The following is a 17002-nucleotide window of genomic DNA, read 5'->3' as shown; positions in this document are numbered from 1 at the left end:
ATGTGGGGATGGAAGCTTGCTAGGAGGTGGGTGTGCAAGGAACTGGATCCCTAGGAGGACAGTGAGGTCCTGCTACCATCTGTTTCCTCATCTGATGGCCTGGATGGGAGTGAGTGCCTGGGATAGAGAACTGGGAGGGCAAGGAAAGTGGCTTTGCATGAAGGATGCTGTGAAGTTTGAGGCACAGTCAGGCAGTCTTGAGACTGTGTGACAAGGTACCACTAGTAGCCAGGGAGGCAGGGCTCTCAGAGTGGCATTGAACCTGGTGCTGCCTGAGGAGCACTGAAAACCGTGCTCTCACAGGGCTGCAGGCCATCAGGGAGGACCTGGCCATCTGGCTTAATAAGCAGTGTTCCTTGAGTGATCTTGCAGGCAGCTGACATGGAGAACAAAGACAGAAAAGCAGGAGAATGAGAGTATCTTTTGCTAGTATAGAGGAGGCATCCCAGGGGCTCCCAGAAGCATTCAGGGACTGTATCAACGGAAGACAGGTTCGGTTCTGCACATGCATAATTGGTGGAGAGTTTGAGCACTCAAATCAGAATAGTGCTTATGCAGTTGGATATTCAGGCTTCTATTTTCTCTGGAAGGTGGGAAATAAGATTGGTTGCTGAGAGTGAAGTGGGAAGTACTGGGGTGGAAAGTTGAGGAGAATGGAAAAGGCTGGCCGTGCTATTGAAGAGAATGGGAAGTGGAACGACCCAGATAAATTTAATATCTGGAAAGTACTGAGAGCTCATTTGAAGTTGGTGATCACATGTTCAGAAAGCCACCTCTTTTACCTCTTCTGTGGCTTTCTCAGCAGTATATGGCTCCTGGACAGCAGGCTCTACAGGAAACGGATCACCAATAAATGTTCGCTGGAGTTTTGACAGTCATATGCTCTGAAAAGATAAAGGCAACATATGCCTGAGGGTTTGGGGAGTATTGTGAATTACGTTATGGCAAGGATGGAACCTAAGATTGACACTAATGGATATGAATGAAGGAGAAGGCTAACGCACTGGCTGGAAGTAAAGGCCAGGAGGGCCAGATCAGGCCAAAAAGAGTTGCAGTGGGCTCATCCGAAGTTGTGGTGAGGAAGCAGAATATTTAGACTTGAGATTTTGGAAAACCCAGTAACTTTAGGTGAAGCAGAGTCTAAATGTGCCCCGGGAATTGACAGACATGGAAGAGTTGTGGAGGCCAGGGAACTGAGGGATTATTTTGTTCAAGTGGACATTGAAGTCAGACACAGGAGGGCAAGTCTCGGGGTAGAAAGGAAGACGAAGATAGAAGCTCATGCCTCCAGTGAACAGGGGCGTGGTGCTGGGAGGGAGTATACGGTGGTCACAAGACCTGGAGTGGTCTAGCCAAATGGCATTTTTGCAAAGGATGCAGGAGATGGCAAGTGATGGTGTGAAAGAGACAGTGGGGAGCAAGGATGACACACCCCACTTCCTGATCCTGAGGTGTGCTGGATACAAAGTCAGACTGTCACCACGTGAGAGGGCTACAAGGCAAAGGTGTCCTCGAAGGACAGCTGCTCTTCTTTGATGCAGGCATGGAGTGAAGGCTCTGAGGGAAGCTGGTGGGTACAGGGGAGTTTCCTGATTTGTGAGCAGAGGGCCTGGGGCGGGGATGTGCTGAGTAGTCAAAGGGAAAGTTAGAATTAAGGCAAAAAGGCACAGAACTCCATAGGGCTGGTGATGTCCAGAAAGGGGCCCAGGAGTGGCCATAGCAGGATGGAAGCTCACTTATGAGGCCTGGTGGGCTGCTCTGAGGAGGAAGGGCTCTGGACCTTCAGGCCAGAAGACTCAGACCTCCAGGCCTGGAGGAGGATGGTCACAGTGACTGCAGGTGCAGCTCCCCTGCCCAGTGTTGGTGGCAGTGATGTCAGCCTCAGGGCGATGGTGGTGGGTCCTCCAGCTACATTGGGGTTGGGCTGAATGTGTGAGGGTGAGAGCCAGGTATGACAGGGGCGTACAACCTGTGGTGGAGTATCATCTCCTGTGGCCTCTCCACGGCTAGTGTTTGGAGTGGATTGTCCTTCACCATCAATCATTCAACAGACCAGTGCTCTGCTCTCGTCCCACACTTGGGAAAGGCTGGCTGGCCTGAGAAGAGGCAGAGCCCAGTGACATGCCCCAGCTGACGTGTGAGCACCACTGGTCGTATCCTCAGCAGCCATCAGTGCTTAGATGCCTGTGTGAAGAGTATCCGGCTCCACACACCTCCACAGCCTCCCATGGTTGCAGGGTCACAGAGGACAAGTTTGCTATAGTTTTCACATAAATGGCACCTTCTAAGGCACCTTCTAATTCCCCCAGCAGGGAGGAGGAGCTGTGGGAAAGTGCCAGGTTGTAGTGACCCAGGAGGCAGAGGTGCCCCCAGGAACACATCACAGCCTGCTTCTTCCTCCAGGCACAAGGCTCTGCACACTTTCACCGCAGGTGAAGACCCCTGATCTCCCTGAGCGCACAAGGGGTCCCAGAAGGCAGTGCCTATCCATTAGTGATGCTGATGCAACTAAAGGCCCTGCACCCCGCTGCCTGACATCCTCAAGGCTCTGGAAATGCACAGTGCATGAGTGGTGGGAGAGGGCCCCATGCTGGTGTCAGATAAAGGAGGCTGCGCTGTTTTTGACTCTGCACTAACCCTCTGGGGACTTAAGGAAGTCATTTTCCCCTCTCTTACCTTCATTGCTCTAATCTATAAATTATAAGAGTTGACCAAAACGGAATGGCCTCAGATGCCCTGTCAAAGTTTAATATTCTGACTTTTAGGTTTCTAGACAAGCAGTTCTCAAACTTGAGCATGCATCATACTCCTGTGAAGGACCTGTTAAAACACAGACTGCTGGGCCCACATCCAGAGTTTCTGATTCACTGAGGCTAGATTGTTGCTCTAGAATCTGCCTTTCTTACCAGTTCCCAGGTGAGGCTGATCTGGGACTACATTTTGAGAACTTACACCGTCAGATGTATGACCCCAATAAAGAATGCTACCCCACCCCCAAACACATACATGTCAAAGGTAATATCAGAAATGACGGCCTCTGCTATAAACCCACATTCCCAGATCCACCAACACTCAGCCTCCTCCTGTCACCCCATGCCCCTTTGGCATGGAACTGAAAAACCCTTAGTGGATGGACCAGTGAAGGAGGAGCCTGTGGCTGCCTGCCTTGGTGTGTGAGACTGAAAGCCAGGCCTGAAGCCCTCACTTTTTATCCCATTTACATCTCAAATTAAGCCGGGATTCCACAATAGCACAAAACAGGGCTGCACACCCAAGGAAGTCCTCTGTCCCCAGGTGACTATCAGGGTAGGGAGGACGATAGGAAGGGAATGTCAGAAAGCCCAGAGTAAAAGCAAACAAGAAACTAATGTCCACAATGGAGGAAAACAATGAGAAGAATAATCAATTCTTCTTTTGTATTTATACCCAGTCTCCAAACTAATTGCTTATTTGTTTAATCTACTTTGATCAGAAGTGTTACTGCACCAAAAATGTTCAATGAGTCAGGCCTCCTAATGTAAAATTCAAGCCTATTTGTTCATGAAATGAGTTTTCATCTACAGTGGGAGAACCAGTTAGCTAAGCAGGACCTTCTCAGCAGAGTTACCTCCTAGAATAGAAACATCAGAGGAAACACAATTTATCTGTGTTGCAAATTGTTCTTCCTTTGTCAGGAGTAGTAGTGGGCTGGAAGTCTTTAGTTGACATTTAAATAATTAGACATTGGGTTTTTTTTTTTGATATGGATGTGTTTCATAGATTTTTAAAAAAGATGGCCAGGGAGCTCGATCCTTGGTTCCCAGCCCCATCACTCATAGTTTCTAGGATCTCACATAGTTTAACCTGAAGCTTTGAGGGGATTTCTGGAGATTGCTCAGCACTGTTTAGGTCTGTCTATAAACCTTTGAGTATCTGGGTTGGGGTGATAGAAAATGCACTGGTTTCAAGGCCCTAGCAGCCCCTACTTCTCATTCACCCAGAGCAACTTTGAATTGTTCTTTCATCCTTCAGGGACAACTTTGTTTGGAGAAAGGTTTTCATAGCTTTAAAAAAAATTAGAAAACGACCACTGTTAGTGTAACATTAGAGCTGAACAATCCCAGTGAGATGGGGATGGACCCTACCTTCTAGATTTTTTCATCTACACCGTAGAGAGGCACTCACATCTCTTCTCCCTTGGGACTACCATATTCAAGCCTATTCTATGTTCTTCATGAGGTGCAGGCTGCCAAATCACAACCCTGGCTCCCTTCTTCCACCTCATGCCCCTTCAAAGGCCAATATTCATGTTTGGTAGAGCTAGGGGATTTTCTGACTTTTTTTTTTTTTTTAACCTCTGAGGTCTTTAAAGAAGACGCTGAAATCATTGCAATAAGAGCAAATTTTTGTTGAACATCTGTTATGTGCTAGCACAGTGTGAAGAGGCTAAAAACTTGGTCCTTCCCTAAAGACTTTATTCCAGTGATGTAAAGCAGAGGTTAGCGCCTCGAAAGTTAGATCACAGTGCACCGTGTCCCAATGTGGAGATCGCAACCCCAAAGGGCTTTGGTTTGGGAGGCAGGAAAGGGCACTCTGGTGGGCGTGGCAGGCAAGGATAAGGAGTGTGGGGCAGTGTGTGGCTCCCTCTGTACCTTCAGAGGCCAGCAGAGTCATGAAGAGAGGTGCCCACAGGGGATGGTCTTCTTGGCAGAGACTCCAAAAGATGAGCTCTTTTTGGATATGGTGAATAGAGCAGTTAGATAAGAGTGGCAAGTTCCTGAGAGGGAGCAGTGGGAAGGAGTCTGGAATGGTCAGTGGCTGTCTCATTGCTATTTGTTAAAGAGGGGATTAGGGCTTTTTCCAGTGGGGAGCCATTGAAGGTTTTGAGCATCGGAGTAACAAAGGTAAAACTGAATTTAGAAAGATTCATCTGGCCACGGAGGAGTTTGAAGTGAAAAAGTTAGAGGTGGACAAGGGAGTTAGGACAGTAAGTGCATGAGATACGATGAGATGCAGGTGATGAGACCTGTAGAGAGGCAGTGGCAGTGTCACGGGAGCATCGGGGGCTCCTGGGCCTAAGGCACACCGTTGGATGAGTAGGCCTTGCTTGTCCTCTCTCCAGAGTCACCAGGTCTCCTTATCTTTAGGGACAGGGCACCTTATTACTTACTTTCTAGGTTGCTTCAGGTTATCTCAACATGTTCAAGGCAACCCGGCAGTCTTCTGGAGCATTTATCACTCTCGCCTCTGGGAACCCAGCTGTTTGCTAGCTTTTCCTTTCTCCAAGCTTATTTGTATCTATCACATCCACCGTGACTTAGTCGACATATTTATATATCCCCTTGAAGATATTTATCAAATAAATACCTGAGGCTGTCACTGGATCCCACTTTTTACATTTACCTTGGGGAATGATGCCCAGTGATTGATTTGCATATGTAAACAGCAGTGGACCCAGAAGGAGAGTTTGGGTTGGTTGCCAAGTCCCCAGCCTGGCAGGTGGGATCTGGTTGAAAGGAGCTAGAGACCACACAGAGCACATCTTCAGAACATTTGGGAAATAAATAACAAAAGAATTAATATTCCTATTTCACAGTTGAAGAACTTGAGGCCCAAAGAAGACAAGGCGTTGGGTTAACCTTATGCCAAGATCACATAGTAAGCAAACAGCAGAGCCAGAACAGCACACATGTCTCTGTAGCACCTGGAGGGCCCTGACAATAGCCCTTCTTTATTTCTGCTAACTCCTGCTGCTCTGGGCTGGGCCCTAGGCTCCTTACTATTTCTTACCTTACCCACTTTCTTCACAGCTATGGTCTGTGCTATAGATCACAGGTAGTTAGTCCAAGGATGATTTGGCTGGGAAATGCTGTTCTAGAGAGAACAGAGGTTGGCATTACCCTGTGATCCAGCAGTTCCAATCCTGGGTTGATTCCCAAGAAATATACAAACATATGTCCACCCAGAAACTTGTGTATGAATGTTTATAGAGGCATTACTCTTCAACCCAAATATTCCTTGACTGATGAGCATTTGTCCCAGACAAAGCAATGCCCATGAGGGTAAAAGCGGTTACCAAGCCTTGGGTGCACACTGTGCAGGTTGGGGCAGCAGCATCTCTCTGGGGGAGGGGTCCCCGGGAGGACACCCCCCTGCAACACACACACTGTGTGGAAGGGCCAAGAAAAACGACTCCACCCTGCCCACCCATGAGTTATTGTATGGGGGAGGCAGATGGCCTTCTCTTTGTATGGGTCTCCTTGGGAATTTTAGACGTGAAAGTCCCTGTCACTGGAGACAGCATTTGCCTTACAGAAGAGTTGCCAGAGCATTTGCCTGAGCTAAAGAAGAGGCAGCTTAGCCGTGACCTGCACCTTCCTAGAGCTGGCGAGCGATGGCCTCAAACAAGGCTGTCCCTGTCACAATTTCCACCTACACACACAACACTTTTTTCCCTTTTAGTTAAGATTTGCTGAACTCTGAAATTCAAGTTTCATAATTTTTTAACCTCATACACACACACACACACACACACATATGATCGTACTTTAGGTTCTGAGGTCCATGTGCAGAACATGCAGGATTGTTGCATAGGTACATATATGGCAATGTGGTTTGCTGCCTCCATCCCCCCGTCACCTGTATCTGGCATTTCTCCCCATGTTATCCCTCCCCAACCTTCCTACCCACCACTGTCCCTCCCCTACACCCCCCAAACAGATCCCAGTGTGTGATGCTCCCCTCCCTATGTCCATGTGTTCCCATTGTTCAACACCCACCTATGAGTGAGAACATGCAGGGTGTTTGATTTTCTGTTCTTGTGTCAGTTTTCTGAGAATGATGGTTTCCAGATTCATCCATGTCCCTACAAAGGACACAAACTCATCATTTTTATGGCTGCATAGTATTCCCTGGGGTGCATGTGCCACATTTTCCTTGTCCAGTCTATCGTTGATGGGAATTTTATAACCTCTTTAAACATTTTGCTCCAATAGATCAACTGAAGTCTGAGTGTATGTGCATTAATTTTAACACAGTGAAGTTTTATATCACTTGTTGGGTTCCAAAATGGATTATGGTTAAAACTGTTGAAGAAATTATTTTTGCACAAAAATCAGCTAAAAGATTATGAAGTATTTTTAATAAGCATTGTAATGTGTTAAAATTTAGTAATTGTCCCAGAAGAAAGCATCAGGTAAATCTCATATTTTTGGAACCTGAGATGCTTAATTGTTGGAGGAGGTTGCCCCTATCAAATAAGTAAAACAAAATGAGTAAGAAGAAACTTTTGAACACAACCAACTCAGTAACTAAATTAAAGGGGCAAGGAATGTCATGAACATAAACTATGTGGCCCAGGTGAACCTGTGATGTGACAGGAAAACTTCTGCACATCAGAACTCTAGGGTCCAGAGTATGGGTTATTAACTGTTAAGACAGATTCCTGCCAGCAACTCAGACCCAGCCTGAGTCTCCCGGGACTCCTGGTTCCCTTTGGAGCCCTTCGTACAAATGGAAGGCTGTCTGGTGGTCTGCCAGGACCCATCTTCAATACTACTGGCAGTGCCCAGTGATCATGACCAGTCTGGGCCAACATTTGTTCCATGTCATCTGTGAGCTCTTGCACATCATGCAGCTAGGGCCATACTGTCCCTTCAGTTTATTCACATCTCCTTTGTCAGTTCGGGCTAGAACATTCTGTGCTCTTCCTCTGCTGTGTGTGATATACTATCTTGGATTGGTCTGCTTCAGAAGCAATTTGGGAGTAAGTTTTCCCCAAAGTCTTTGTTGGAAAAAACAGAGATAAAGAACTCACTCACCCAGCCTGCCTTTGTTTTTTTCTCCATCCCTGAGCCCCTTGACCAATGATGTTTTAAGTCTCTTTCTGCTTTTGACAGATTTACAAGGCCTTTTATTATTGACTATAACTCTCTTCTTCAGCACTCTGGTTCTGATTCTGTTTGAATCCTAGTTGATTTTTTCTTGGAGCCTGACACGACACTTGACTTTGCTCCTTGCTCTCTTCTTTGGGGCCCAGTTCTCTGTTGGGTCAGCCTGTTCATTCTGCTAAGAAAGAGTGCGGGGCACCTTTGATCCTGTTTGGATTTATTGGGCACCACCTCTTTAGACCTAACACGTCTTTCTTGAACCTTCATCAACTTCTTTCCAAATAACCCCTAAACGAATTCTTTGTCCTTACCTTTTCGAAAGAAAGGTCCATATTTGTTTCTTTGCTACATTTGAATAATCTTGTGAGCTCTTTGTTTTCAGTTATTTCTCTCAGTAGAACGTTTAATTTATTCAAAAGCTTTGTGTGTGTTTGCGAAAAAGAGACTCTTTCAGGTGTTCAATCAAACTATCCCTTCATCTGAGGAGTATAGAGAAAAGACAACTAGCCAGGACTTACTGTGAGAACCATTGTACTTGGGGGCAAAAGGGGATGCTTCTTTGAATTAATTTTCTCATCCCTCTTTAATTTACTTTAGTTTTGCTAGAAGAAGTTGTTGTTTGAGTGAATACCAGAGCTTATTTTTATTATTTTCTGTTTTGTCTGAAAGTTTCATAGCACATAAAACAACAGCTCAAGAGGTGGCATTTACCCTTGGAGGGGGAAAAACCAAATTTATCACTGTGGGTGATTGCTGATGGCAGAGCACTAAACGTAAGGTGCCCCTGATTTTCAGGGAGGATAAGAAATACTTTCTTGCTTTCTCCCATGTGCTAAATCCCATCACAATAAAATGTAAACCATTTAATGTGACCTGTGTGAGAACACACAGTCTTCCACAGGACCTGTGACCATCATGTCATTGCCATAAATCTGCAAAATGCAGACAGGATGGCCATCACCCTCTGGGAGCTCCCCCCAGACCCGTGTACTGCTGACTGCTGGGGAGATCTGTATCGTGTGTGGTGACAGGAGCATTTCTCTCCCTGGATTTCGGCTGTTGATTGACTCTGGATCACTGCCCTGTGACTGCCTCTTTACTATCTATCCCAACTAGACTCCAAGAACCCAAAGTGCAGGGCTGTGACTTTCTTACTTGTTCTTCTGTCCCCAGTGATTAGAACAGGACTGGCACAGTGTTTGGCAAATATCTTGAGTTTCTAATGATGGCTTTCCAGAGACAAGGAGAACCAAGCCCAGCAAAATCATCATCCGTTAGCATTGATCTTTTCACTTTTAAATACACGATGTCGCAGCTCTCAAGACAGAGGAACCGTGAAATCCTGTGTGAAACTGACATGATTCACAACATGTAAGTTGTGCCTCCACAGAGGTCTGCAAGGGCAGCCTGAGAGACACAGCCTGCAGTGGAAGGAAAGAGCTCTCAGGAGCTTTTTGTTCACCCTGCCTTTGTGGACCCACTGGGATCCCCAAATGATCTGGACTAATTCCGGAAAACTGCCTCAACTTCCTTGAACTGTCTTTATCCTCCCCTACGACTCTGTCCCGTGATTGCAAGGTGCTGGAAAAGATGATTACAGGCCATTCACGTATTTAACCATCAAGTCTTGTTGCTAAGTCCACAGCTCAGTTCTGAGTTTCATTTTACCTGACTTAGCAGCAGCATTTAAAGTATTTGCTCCTCCTAGGAGCACCTCATTTCCACTTGGTTTCTAGGAGCTCACACTCTCCTGGTTTTTCTTCTACTTCATTGGCCTTTCCTTCTTAGGCCTCTTTAATGTTTTCTCCTCATCTTCTGAATCTTGGATTGTTTTTCTTATTCTATTGATTCTCTTGGTGATCTCTGCAAGTTCCACTGATGTCAATATCTGTGAAATATTGGTGACTCCAAATTGGTCTGCAATGTGGACCTTAAACACCTATCTGGTACTCAGCATCTGCTCTGGGACAGCTTGGACATCTCAAATCTAACAGGTCTGAAGTGGAGCACCTAATCTCTCCCCCCAAAGTGCTTCTAGAAACATCTTCCTGTTCTCAGTTGATGGCAGCCCCATTCCTCCAGATATTTAGGCCAAAACCCTTGTAGTCACTTGACTCTTCCATATCTTCCACATCCCATGTTCATGGAAATAGTCTAAATATATCCAGAATCTGCCCATTGCACTGCTCAGGCCAGATCTCAGCCCCAGTTGTTTCCCAGCGATAGTACTGCAGCAGTGCTGTGGTTGGCTTCCTGCTTTTACATGGACGCTGGACTCTATTTGGAACACAGCAGAGGGTGATAACAGTATCATATAATTCAGGTTACATCACTGTCTTGTTGACAGTCCCCCTGTGGCTCCCCAGCTTGCTCAAGGTAGAAGCCAAACTCCTTTTAGTGTCCCTCAGGGCCCTACCCCTTGTGGATTCCTCTCTTCTCGGATCCCACTGACTCCCTGATGCCCCCAGATCAACCCCTTTGTCCTGGCTGCTCCAGATATCCACTCAGCTCCCTCCCTCCCCTCCTTCAACCCTGTGCTCCTGTATCTGCTTCTCAGGTGGCCTTCCCTAACCTCACACCTCCCACCTCTGGTATTCTATGTCCCCTCCCCCGCTCTATTTTTTTCACTGTACTTAATATACTGTAACGTAACGTATGATTCATTTATTACCTGTAGTCTCTGCTGAATCCCTCCACTAGAAAGTAAGCTCTATGAGAACAAGAAATTTTATTTTATTCACTATGGTGCCACTAGAACCTAAAAAGTCACTGCTACATGGAAGATGCTCAATAGATATGCTTAATTAATGAATTAACCTGAGTTATAGATACTACTAAGTTGGGAGCAAGAGAAAATACACTTGATGGCTCAATCCAGATAAAAAATTGTTTCTACTTACTAAATCAATAGGGCAAATGTAACACCATAAAGGTTGACATGTACATTCTCATTGTCAAAGCCAAAAGCTGACCCTACAGACAAAAGGTGAAGAGCGTACCATGGGGAACCCTAAAGGTTCTATTGAACTGCCATTTCAGATTGAATAGTGGGTCATGTTTTGGATCCAAAGACTAATGGTCATATTAATAGATGTATAGTACACAGATCATAGTAGGTATTAGTTTTATTCTAAACTTTGCTGCTCAAAGAGTGGAAAGAGGGTTGGGTTTGCCTCTGAGCCTCATGCCTAAAGAGAATTTAGGGAACATAGTCCTGTTTGGAAAGGAACCATCTTGAGTGGCATGTAATGATCATGGGAGAAATATTTGACTTTTTTTTTTTTTTTCAGCAGGAATAGCTCAAGGAAGATCTAACTAGTTTCCTTAGATATTTGATGAGACATTTTGTGGGAAAGGGAACATCCTTTCTTACTTCAGTTGGCAGAATGGAAACCAGTGGGAAGAAGATAACTTTCAAATAAACATAGAAAGATATGTAAATTGGTGAGACTCACCCAAGTATAGAACAGCAGCTCCTGGAGGCAAGAAGTCTCCCTTCCCTGGGGACACAGCAGGAGGTTGGCAGCAAATTCCTGACAGGGAAGTTGTAGGGGGATGAGAACTGCATTAATTTAGAACCTCCAGGAAGCAGACACCAAGATGGGATTTGATGTATGAAAGATTTTCTGGGGAAATGAGACAGGAACCAGAGGAGGCTGGGAGAGCCATTGGACCTCAAGAAAGGTCTGATCTCTGTAAAGGAGAGAGGGAAGGAAGGAGGATTGGGTGGGTGAGGAAGAGCTTTAGACTGCTGTTTGGGTCATAGGGTAGTGATGGAAAGGCCACTGGGGAGTTTTTGAGTGGGAGTTACACATCGGAATAGTCCCATATATTGCAGGAATGGGTCTGCCATTGCATCCCTGCTGCTCTCAGTCATTGGCTGGGAGCAGCCTGTGGAAATCAGGGCCTCTGTGTGAGTATGGTGATGGACTGCAGAGTGCAGGAACTGGGGCAGTTAGTTAATTACTCTCCAAGGAGTCGGAACTCTGAGAGTTGCATTTCACAGCCAACGCAAGGGCTCTAATGGGACCTGTGCAAACCTGCCTTCCCGGTCCCAGAGGACACTCTGGTTCTGAGTCCTTATCACACTTCTCACTTTTTATGACTTTCCTGGGCTAGGAGCATCTTCAGAACAAGTCCTCTGCATCCTCTCCCCCAGCAGCTGCATGTAGTAGGAACTCACTGAGGGTCCAGTGAGTAGTGGAGAAAGCAGCCGCCCCCTTGTGACCCCATAGCTGTGCTGTGTAATTCCAGGTCTTGGAGGGCAATCTGTTAACTTAAATTGAGGATAGTAAATGTCACTCAGCCATGGTCCCCAGAGAAACCTTTGTAAAGTAGCATTCGAGTGAGGAAAAGACCTTCATCACTGCAGAAGTGCCAGGACTAAACAGAGCAGCCCATGAGCACAGCGCAGATTGAAGCCTTATCCATTACCCATTCTTCCCCTAGAAAGACAGCCCTCATTTATTACTTTCAGACTGTTTTCATTTTACTTATACCATGTGAAAAATGTTGAATTGGGAAATAATATTATTTCCAAAGAGGGATTTCTGAATCAACTTTACAGATTTTAGAATTATCTTGTTTCCAAATATTTGATTTGTTTGTCATTTCTTCATTTATACATGTGAATTCCTTATTGCAAATGCCCTCCTTTGGAAAACTCTGACAGAACCTCCTGTTGTTTGTCTGTGTTCATGTCTTTTTGAGACACACCTCCTCTCTTCCTTTTAAAGTATGATAAAATCTTACTTGCAGTATCAGAAAGAGATGTTTGCTAGAATGTTCCTTTCTCTTGTTTAGTAATTCTGTACCAACTGGTTCTACTGTCTCATTATCATCTCTTGCCCCGGCTTCTCATCTCGGCAATAGCTCAGTCCACAACTGCAAGACTGAGGTTTCTTCAACGTCTTCTTTTCAAAAGCATTACAGTGTTCCTCCTTTCCTCCTGTCTTTTCCTTTGATTCCTCCAATCATCTCTTGTTTTGGTCAAGCCTTGCTGCCTCTGAAAGTCCCATGTCCATTCCAGCTCCTGTGCACACATGCTTTCCTCTCCTAAATTGCTACCTTGTCTCTCCTCCGTTACCCAAACTCCACTGATTCTCCAAAACCCACAGGAAGTTCTGCAGATCCAGCTCAGCTATTGATAAAGAAGGGGCAGAGTTCAAACCCAATGCCATTTTTCTCCCTCCTCACCTCTGAAAGATGGCCCTTCCCCTGTAATTGAGTGTCTGTTCAGCTACCCTGTTTCTTCCTCTCTCCACAGCCCCCTCCACCGTTCCCATCATGCACCAAGTTAGTGCCACTATGAGGAGCATCACCTTGTCATGGCCACAGCCGGAGCAGCCCAATGGCATCATCCTGGACTATGAGATCCGGTACTATGAGAAGGTGAGCCAGCTCTGCCTGCAAGCTTTCAAGACCCAGGGCCAGCCACTGTTCCATGGATGGTTGCTGGCTGAAAGGACAAAGGAGACAGGCTGGAGGACGTCCTGAGGGAGGGAGGATTCCGGTGTCAGAGGCCAGAAGGTCCCTGGGAGAGTTCTCTAGGTCTGTCCTGGCAAAAGCCTTGTTCAAAGACCAGGCACATTCTGTGCCAACAAGGAGAGAAACTTCCAGTCCACCATCTTGCAATCTGGATAGTTCACTGGCTGGGAAGGACCAGTCTGATTCTTCCAGACACATGTGTGATATACTAATGCAGATGCCACAAAACTGCCGGGGGTCCCCAACCTTCAGAGGAGTGTGTGGTTTGGTAGGTCAGTGTTTTTTCAAAGTGTTTAACTGTGCACCTCCAAAATAAGTTTACTTATAAGTTATATGCACGTACTACTGCACTAATATATTTGTGGAGGATAAAAACACATGTAAAATGAACATTTAAAGGGAGGAGATAAAAATCAATAGAGATAAACATCTATATATGTTTTTCCTTGGCTACTCTTTGGCAGCTGCTGCTGGGGATGGCAGTGGGGCACGTGCTGCCAAGAAAAGGGAGTTGGTGCCTGGCAGAGCTGGCCCCTGGCCTCCCTCTTTCCAGGCTGAACTGCGGCATTTACAAACATCTTAGGAAAATCTAGTGTCTTCTGTTTTAACCCAACACATTATTTGTAAAACCACACGATTCGTTCTCTTATTGGTTCAGTAAGTATTGTCAACTGTTTGGCAGGTACTGTATTCTAGGATATATTAGTGATCAAGCAGACAAAGATTTCTGCCCTTGAGGAGCTTACTTTCCAACGGAGGGGAACAGGCAATAAACAGGGAACAGAATAAATTGGCAAACCATATAGTATGTTAGAAAATGAGCAGCATAGAGGAAAAAAGAAAAAAAACTAGGGTAAATGGGATTAGGAGAGTCAGGCTTGGGAAAGAGCAGGTTGCAGAATTAAATAGAGGGGTAGAGATAGGCCTCTTGGAGAAGGTAAGATCTGTGTAAACCTGAAGAAAGTAAGATTGTTGTGAAGCAGATATCTGGAGGAGGAAAGGGCAACAGCCTGTGCAAAGGTCCTGAGGCAGGATCATGACTGGTGAGTCAATGAGCAGAAAGGAAACCAGCGTGGCTGGAGTGATGCAAGCAAATGGGGAAATAATAGACAGATGAGAGAGGTTGCCAGCGGAGGCATTCAGGTCAGGAGTTCAAGACCAGCTTGACCAATATGGTGAAACCCTGACTCTACTAAAAACACAAAAAATTAGCCAGGAGTGGTGGCGGGTGCCTGTGATCCCAGCTACTCAGGCGGCTGAGGCTGGAGAATCACTTGAACCCAGGAGGTAGAGCTTACAGTGAGCCTAGATTGTGGGTGACAGAGACAGATTGTCTCAAAAAAAAAAAAAAAAAAAAAAAAAGACTGGAGCTTTTCCACTGAATGAGATATAGAGCTACATCAGGTTGAAGAGCAGAGGAGAGACAAGATCTCACTCATATTTTGACCAGCTCATTTAAGCTGTTCCACTGAAAATAAGGCCTGGTAGATCTACGATCATTAACAAGGATGGTGGTGGCTTGAATCAGGGTAATAGCAGAGGGCTGTTGAAATGTAGTTGATTTCCAGATATGTCAGCTTTAAGGCAGAGCCAACAGGATTTCCAACAAGTTGGATTTGGGGCATGGGAAGGTTTTAGCCTGAACCACTAGAAGATGTAGCTGCCACTGACTGAGAAGCGGAACACCATGGGTAGAGTGTATTTGATGTGAGAAAAGGAACTGAAGTTTAGCTCAGTGTCTAAAATGCTTGCCAAATGTCCAAGAAGAGATGTGGGGTAGGCAGCAAGAGGTGCACATCTGGAGTTTGAAAGAGGGGGCCGGTTGAAGATGTCCATCTGGGGGTTGTGAGTATGCAGATGGTATGAAAGTCCTGAGCCTGGGTGAGGTCTTGCAGTGGGTCCATAGAAAGGAGAGGATCAGAAACAGGGGCCGGCAGCCTGCAACAGCGAGGCTGTGCTGAGTCATGGGACGTGGCTGCAGTGGAAGCAGAAGCCCTAGTTTCCAGTGCCCTGTGCAGCTAACCAGCCACAGAGCTGTGGTCCAATTAAACACTCTAGGGCACAGTTTTCACATTTATAGAGCGGTAGCCATTTACTTCCCTAAAAGCGAGGTCCAGATGGATCACCAATCTAGTCTGTAAGGAGGATGCCCTTCAACCATTAGAGCCGAACTCACAAGCAGGGTGGAGGATTAAGCAGCATTCTATTCTGCTTAGAGAATATTGGGTCTTGTAAAGAGTTGATTCAGATAATTCAGTGAATTGGAAATAACGTGAACCAGCTGAATTCATAAGTACCGGTTATATCTGATCCATTTTGGATTTAGGGCTCTTACTTGCTGGATATTTTTTGTGAGTTAATGAAGTAAATGTTGACTTTGTAACATGTTTTAGAAGGAAGTGTTTAGACCAGGTGTCCCCAAACTACGGCCCGCAGGCCACATGCGGCCCCCTGAGGCCATTTATCTGGCCCCCTACCGCACTTCAGGAAGGGGCACCTCTTTCATTGGTGGTCAGTGAGAGGAGCACAGTATGTGGCGGCCCTCTAACGGTCTGAGGGACAGTAAACTGGCCCCCTGTGTAAAAAGTCTGGGGATGCCTGCTTTAGACTAACTGACCACATGGTCTCATTCTGTCATCAAAGTTGACCTAACAAGGGTCCACTTAGCTCCCCTTCCCATACATACAAACTTGTAGCTCCACTGAAATAACACCTCATCTCAGAAAAATAATAATTTTTTCCCAGTGTGCACCTATTGCGTGCCAGGGATTTTATAAACATTGTCTACTTCCCCCTCACACGCCAGTGTGATAAATGTTAGTATCATTGCTATGGATAAAGACATTTTTTTAAAGGGAAACAAAGAGCTTAATAAAACAAAAACCTTGTTCAGAGTCCCACAGCTGGGAAGCGGGCCTGGGTCCTTTGCCCCACAGCAGGTGGTGGTGCTGGGAAGGGGCAGAATGTATTAGAGACCGCATACTCCTCCTCATCTGCCGTGCCCAGGGCAGTCACTTCAGTGGGCAGCCGGGGTAGGGGTCAAGGGCTTAATGACAGGCCAAGCACTGAAGCTATGAGGCTTGCACCTGTGTGCCTCGGCTCCTTCCTCTCAAATCCCCCCAAGCTCCTCCACTGCCTTTCCCTGTACAGCTTTCCCTTGAAAACTGTAATTAACCTCAACTTCTTTTGCTATAAAAGCAGCTTATTCTCCCATTCAGGCTACCTCCTTGCTCCTTAGTTATTTGTACTAATTATTAACAGACACACATACACAGCAGCCCAATGCCTGCGGCAGCTTCCACACCTCAGTGAAGCACATTATTGTCCCCACTCCAGAGGAGAGAATGCTCTCCTTGGGAACACAGAAGGTTCTTTGCCCAAACATCTGTTACCATTCGGTATGTTATTGTGGAACCCTCCTTCACTTATGAAGTGCTTGACTATAAAGTACATTACATTGTTTTGACTATTCCTAATATGACCAAAGAGAAAGATACTAGTCCATGAGAGCCTTTTGAAACAATGATGATAATTTATCATATGTTGAGTATCTATTATGTGCCAGATATACACAGATAATATTAGCTCTGATCCTTAAAGGAAAAAATAAGTGTATACTTGAAAACATATATAACCGATTTATAGAT

At 45.8% G+C, this 17002-nt stretch overlaps 1 protein-coding gene across 5 annotated transcripts in view; it reads left to right on the top strand.

Moving 5' to 3' along the window:
* EPHB1 (EPH receptor B1) overlaps nucleotides 1-17002 on the top strand; it is a 623986-nt gene that overhangs the window by 518681 nt on the left and 88303 nt on the right. For all 5 annotated transcript variants that reach the window (XM_074405896.1, XM_074405895.1, XM_074405894.1 and 2 more), the window contains one exon: nucleotides 13135-13259. In XM_074405896.1, coding sequence (XP_074261997.1) covers nucleotides 13135-13259 — 125 coding nt within the window. The remainder of the gene's footprint in view (nucleotides 1-13134; nucleotides 13260-17002) is intronic.

This window comes from Saimiri boliviensis, chromosome 9 (assembly GCF_048565385.1).
Source record: "Saimiri boliviensis isolate mSaiBol1 chromosome 9, mSaiBol1.pri, whole genome shotgun sequence".
Taxonomy (NCBI): domain Eukaryota; kingdom Metazoa; phylum Chordata; class Mammalia; order Primates; family Cebidae; genus Saimiri; species Saimiri boliviensis.
Note: the sequence above shows the minus strand (reverse complement) of the source record. Positions and strands in the feature narration are given on the sequence as shown.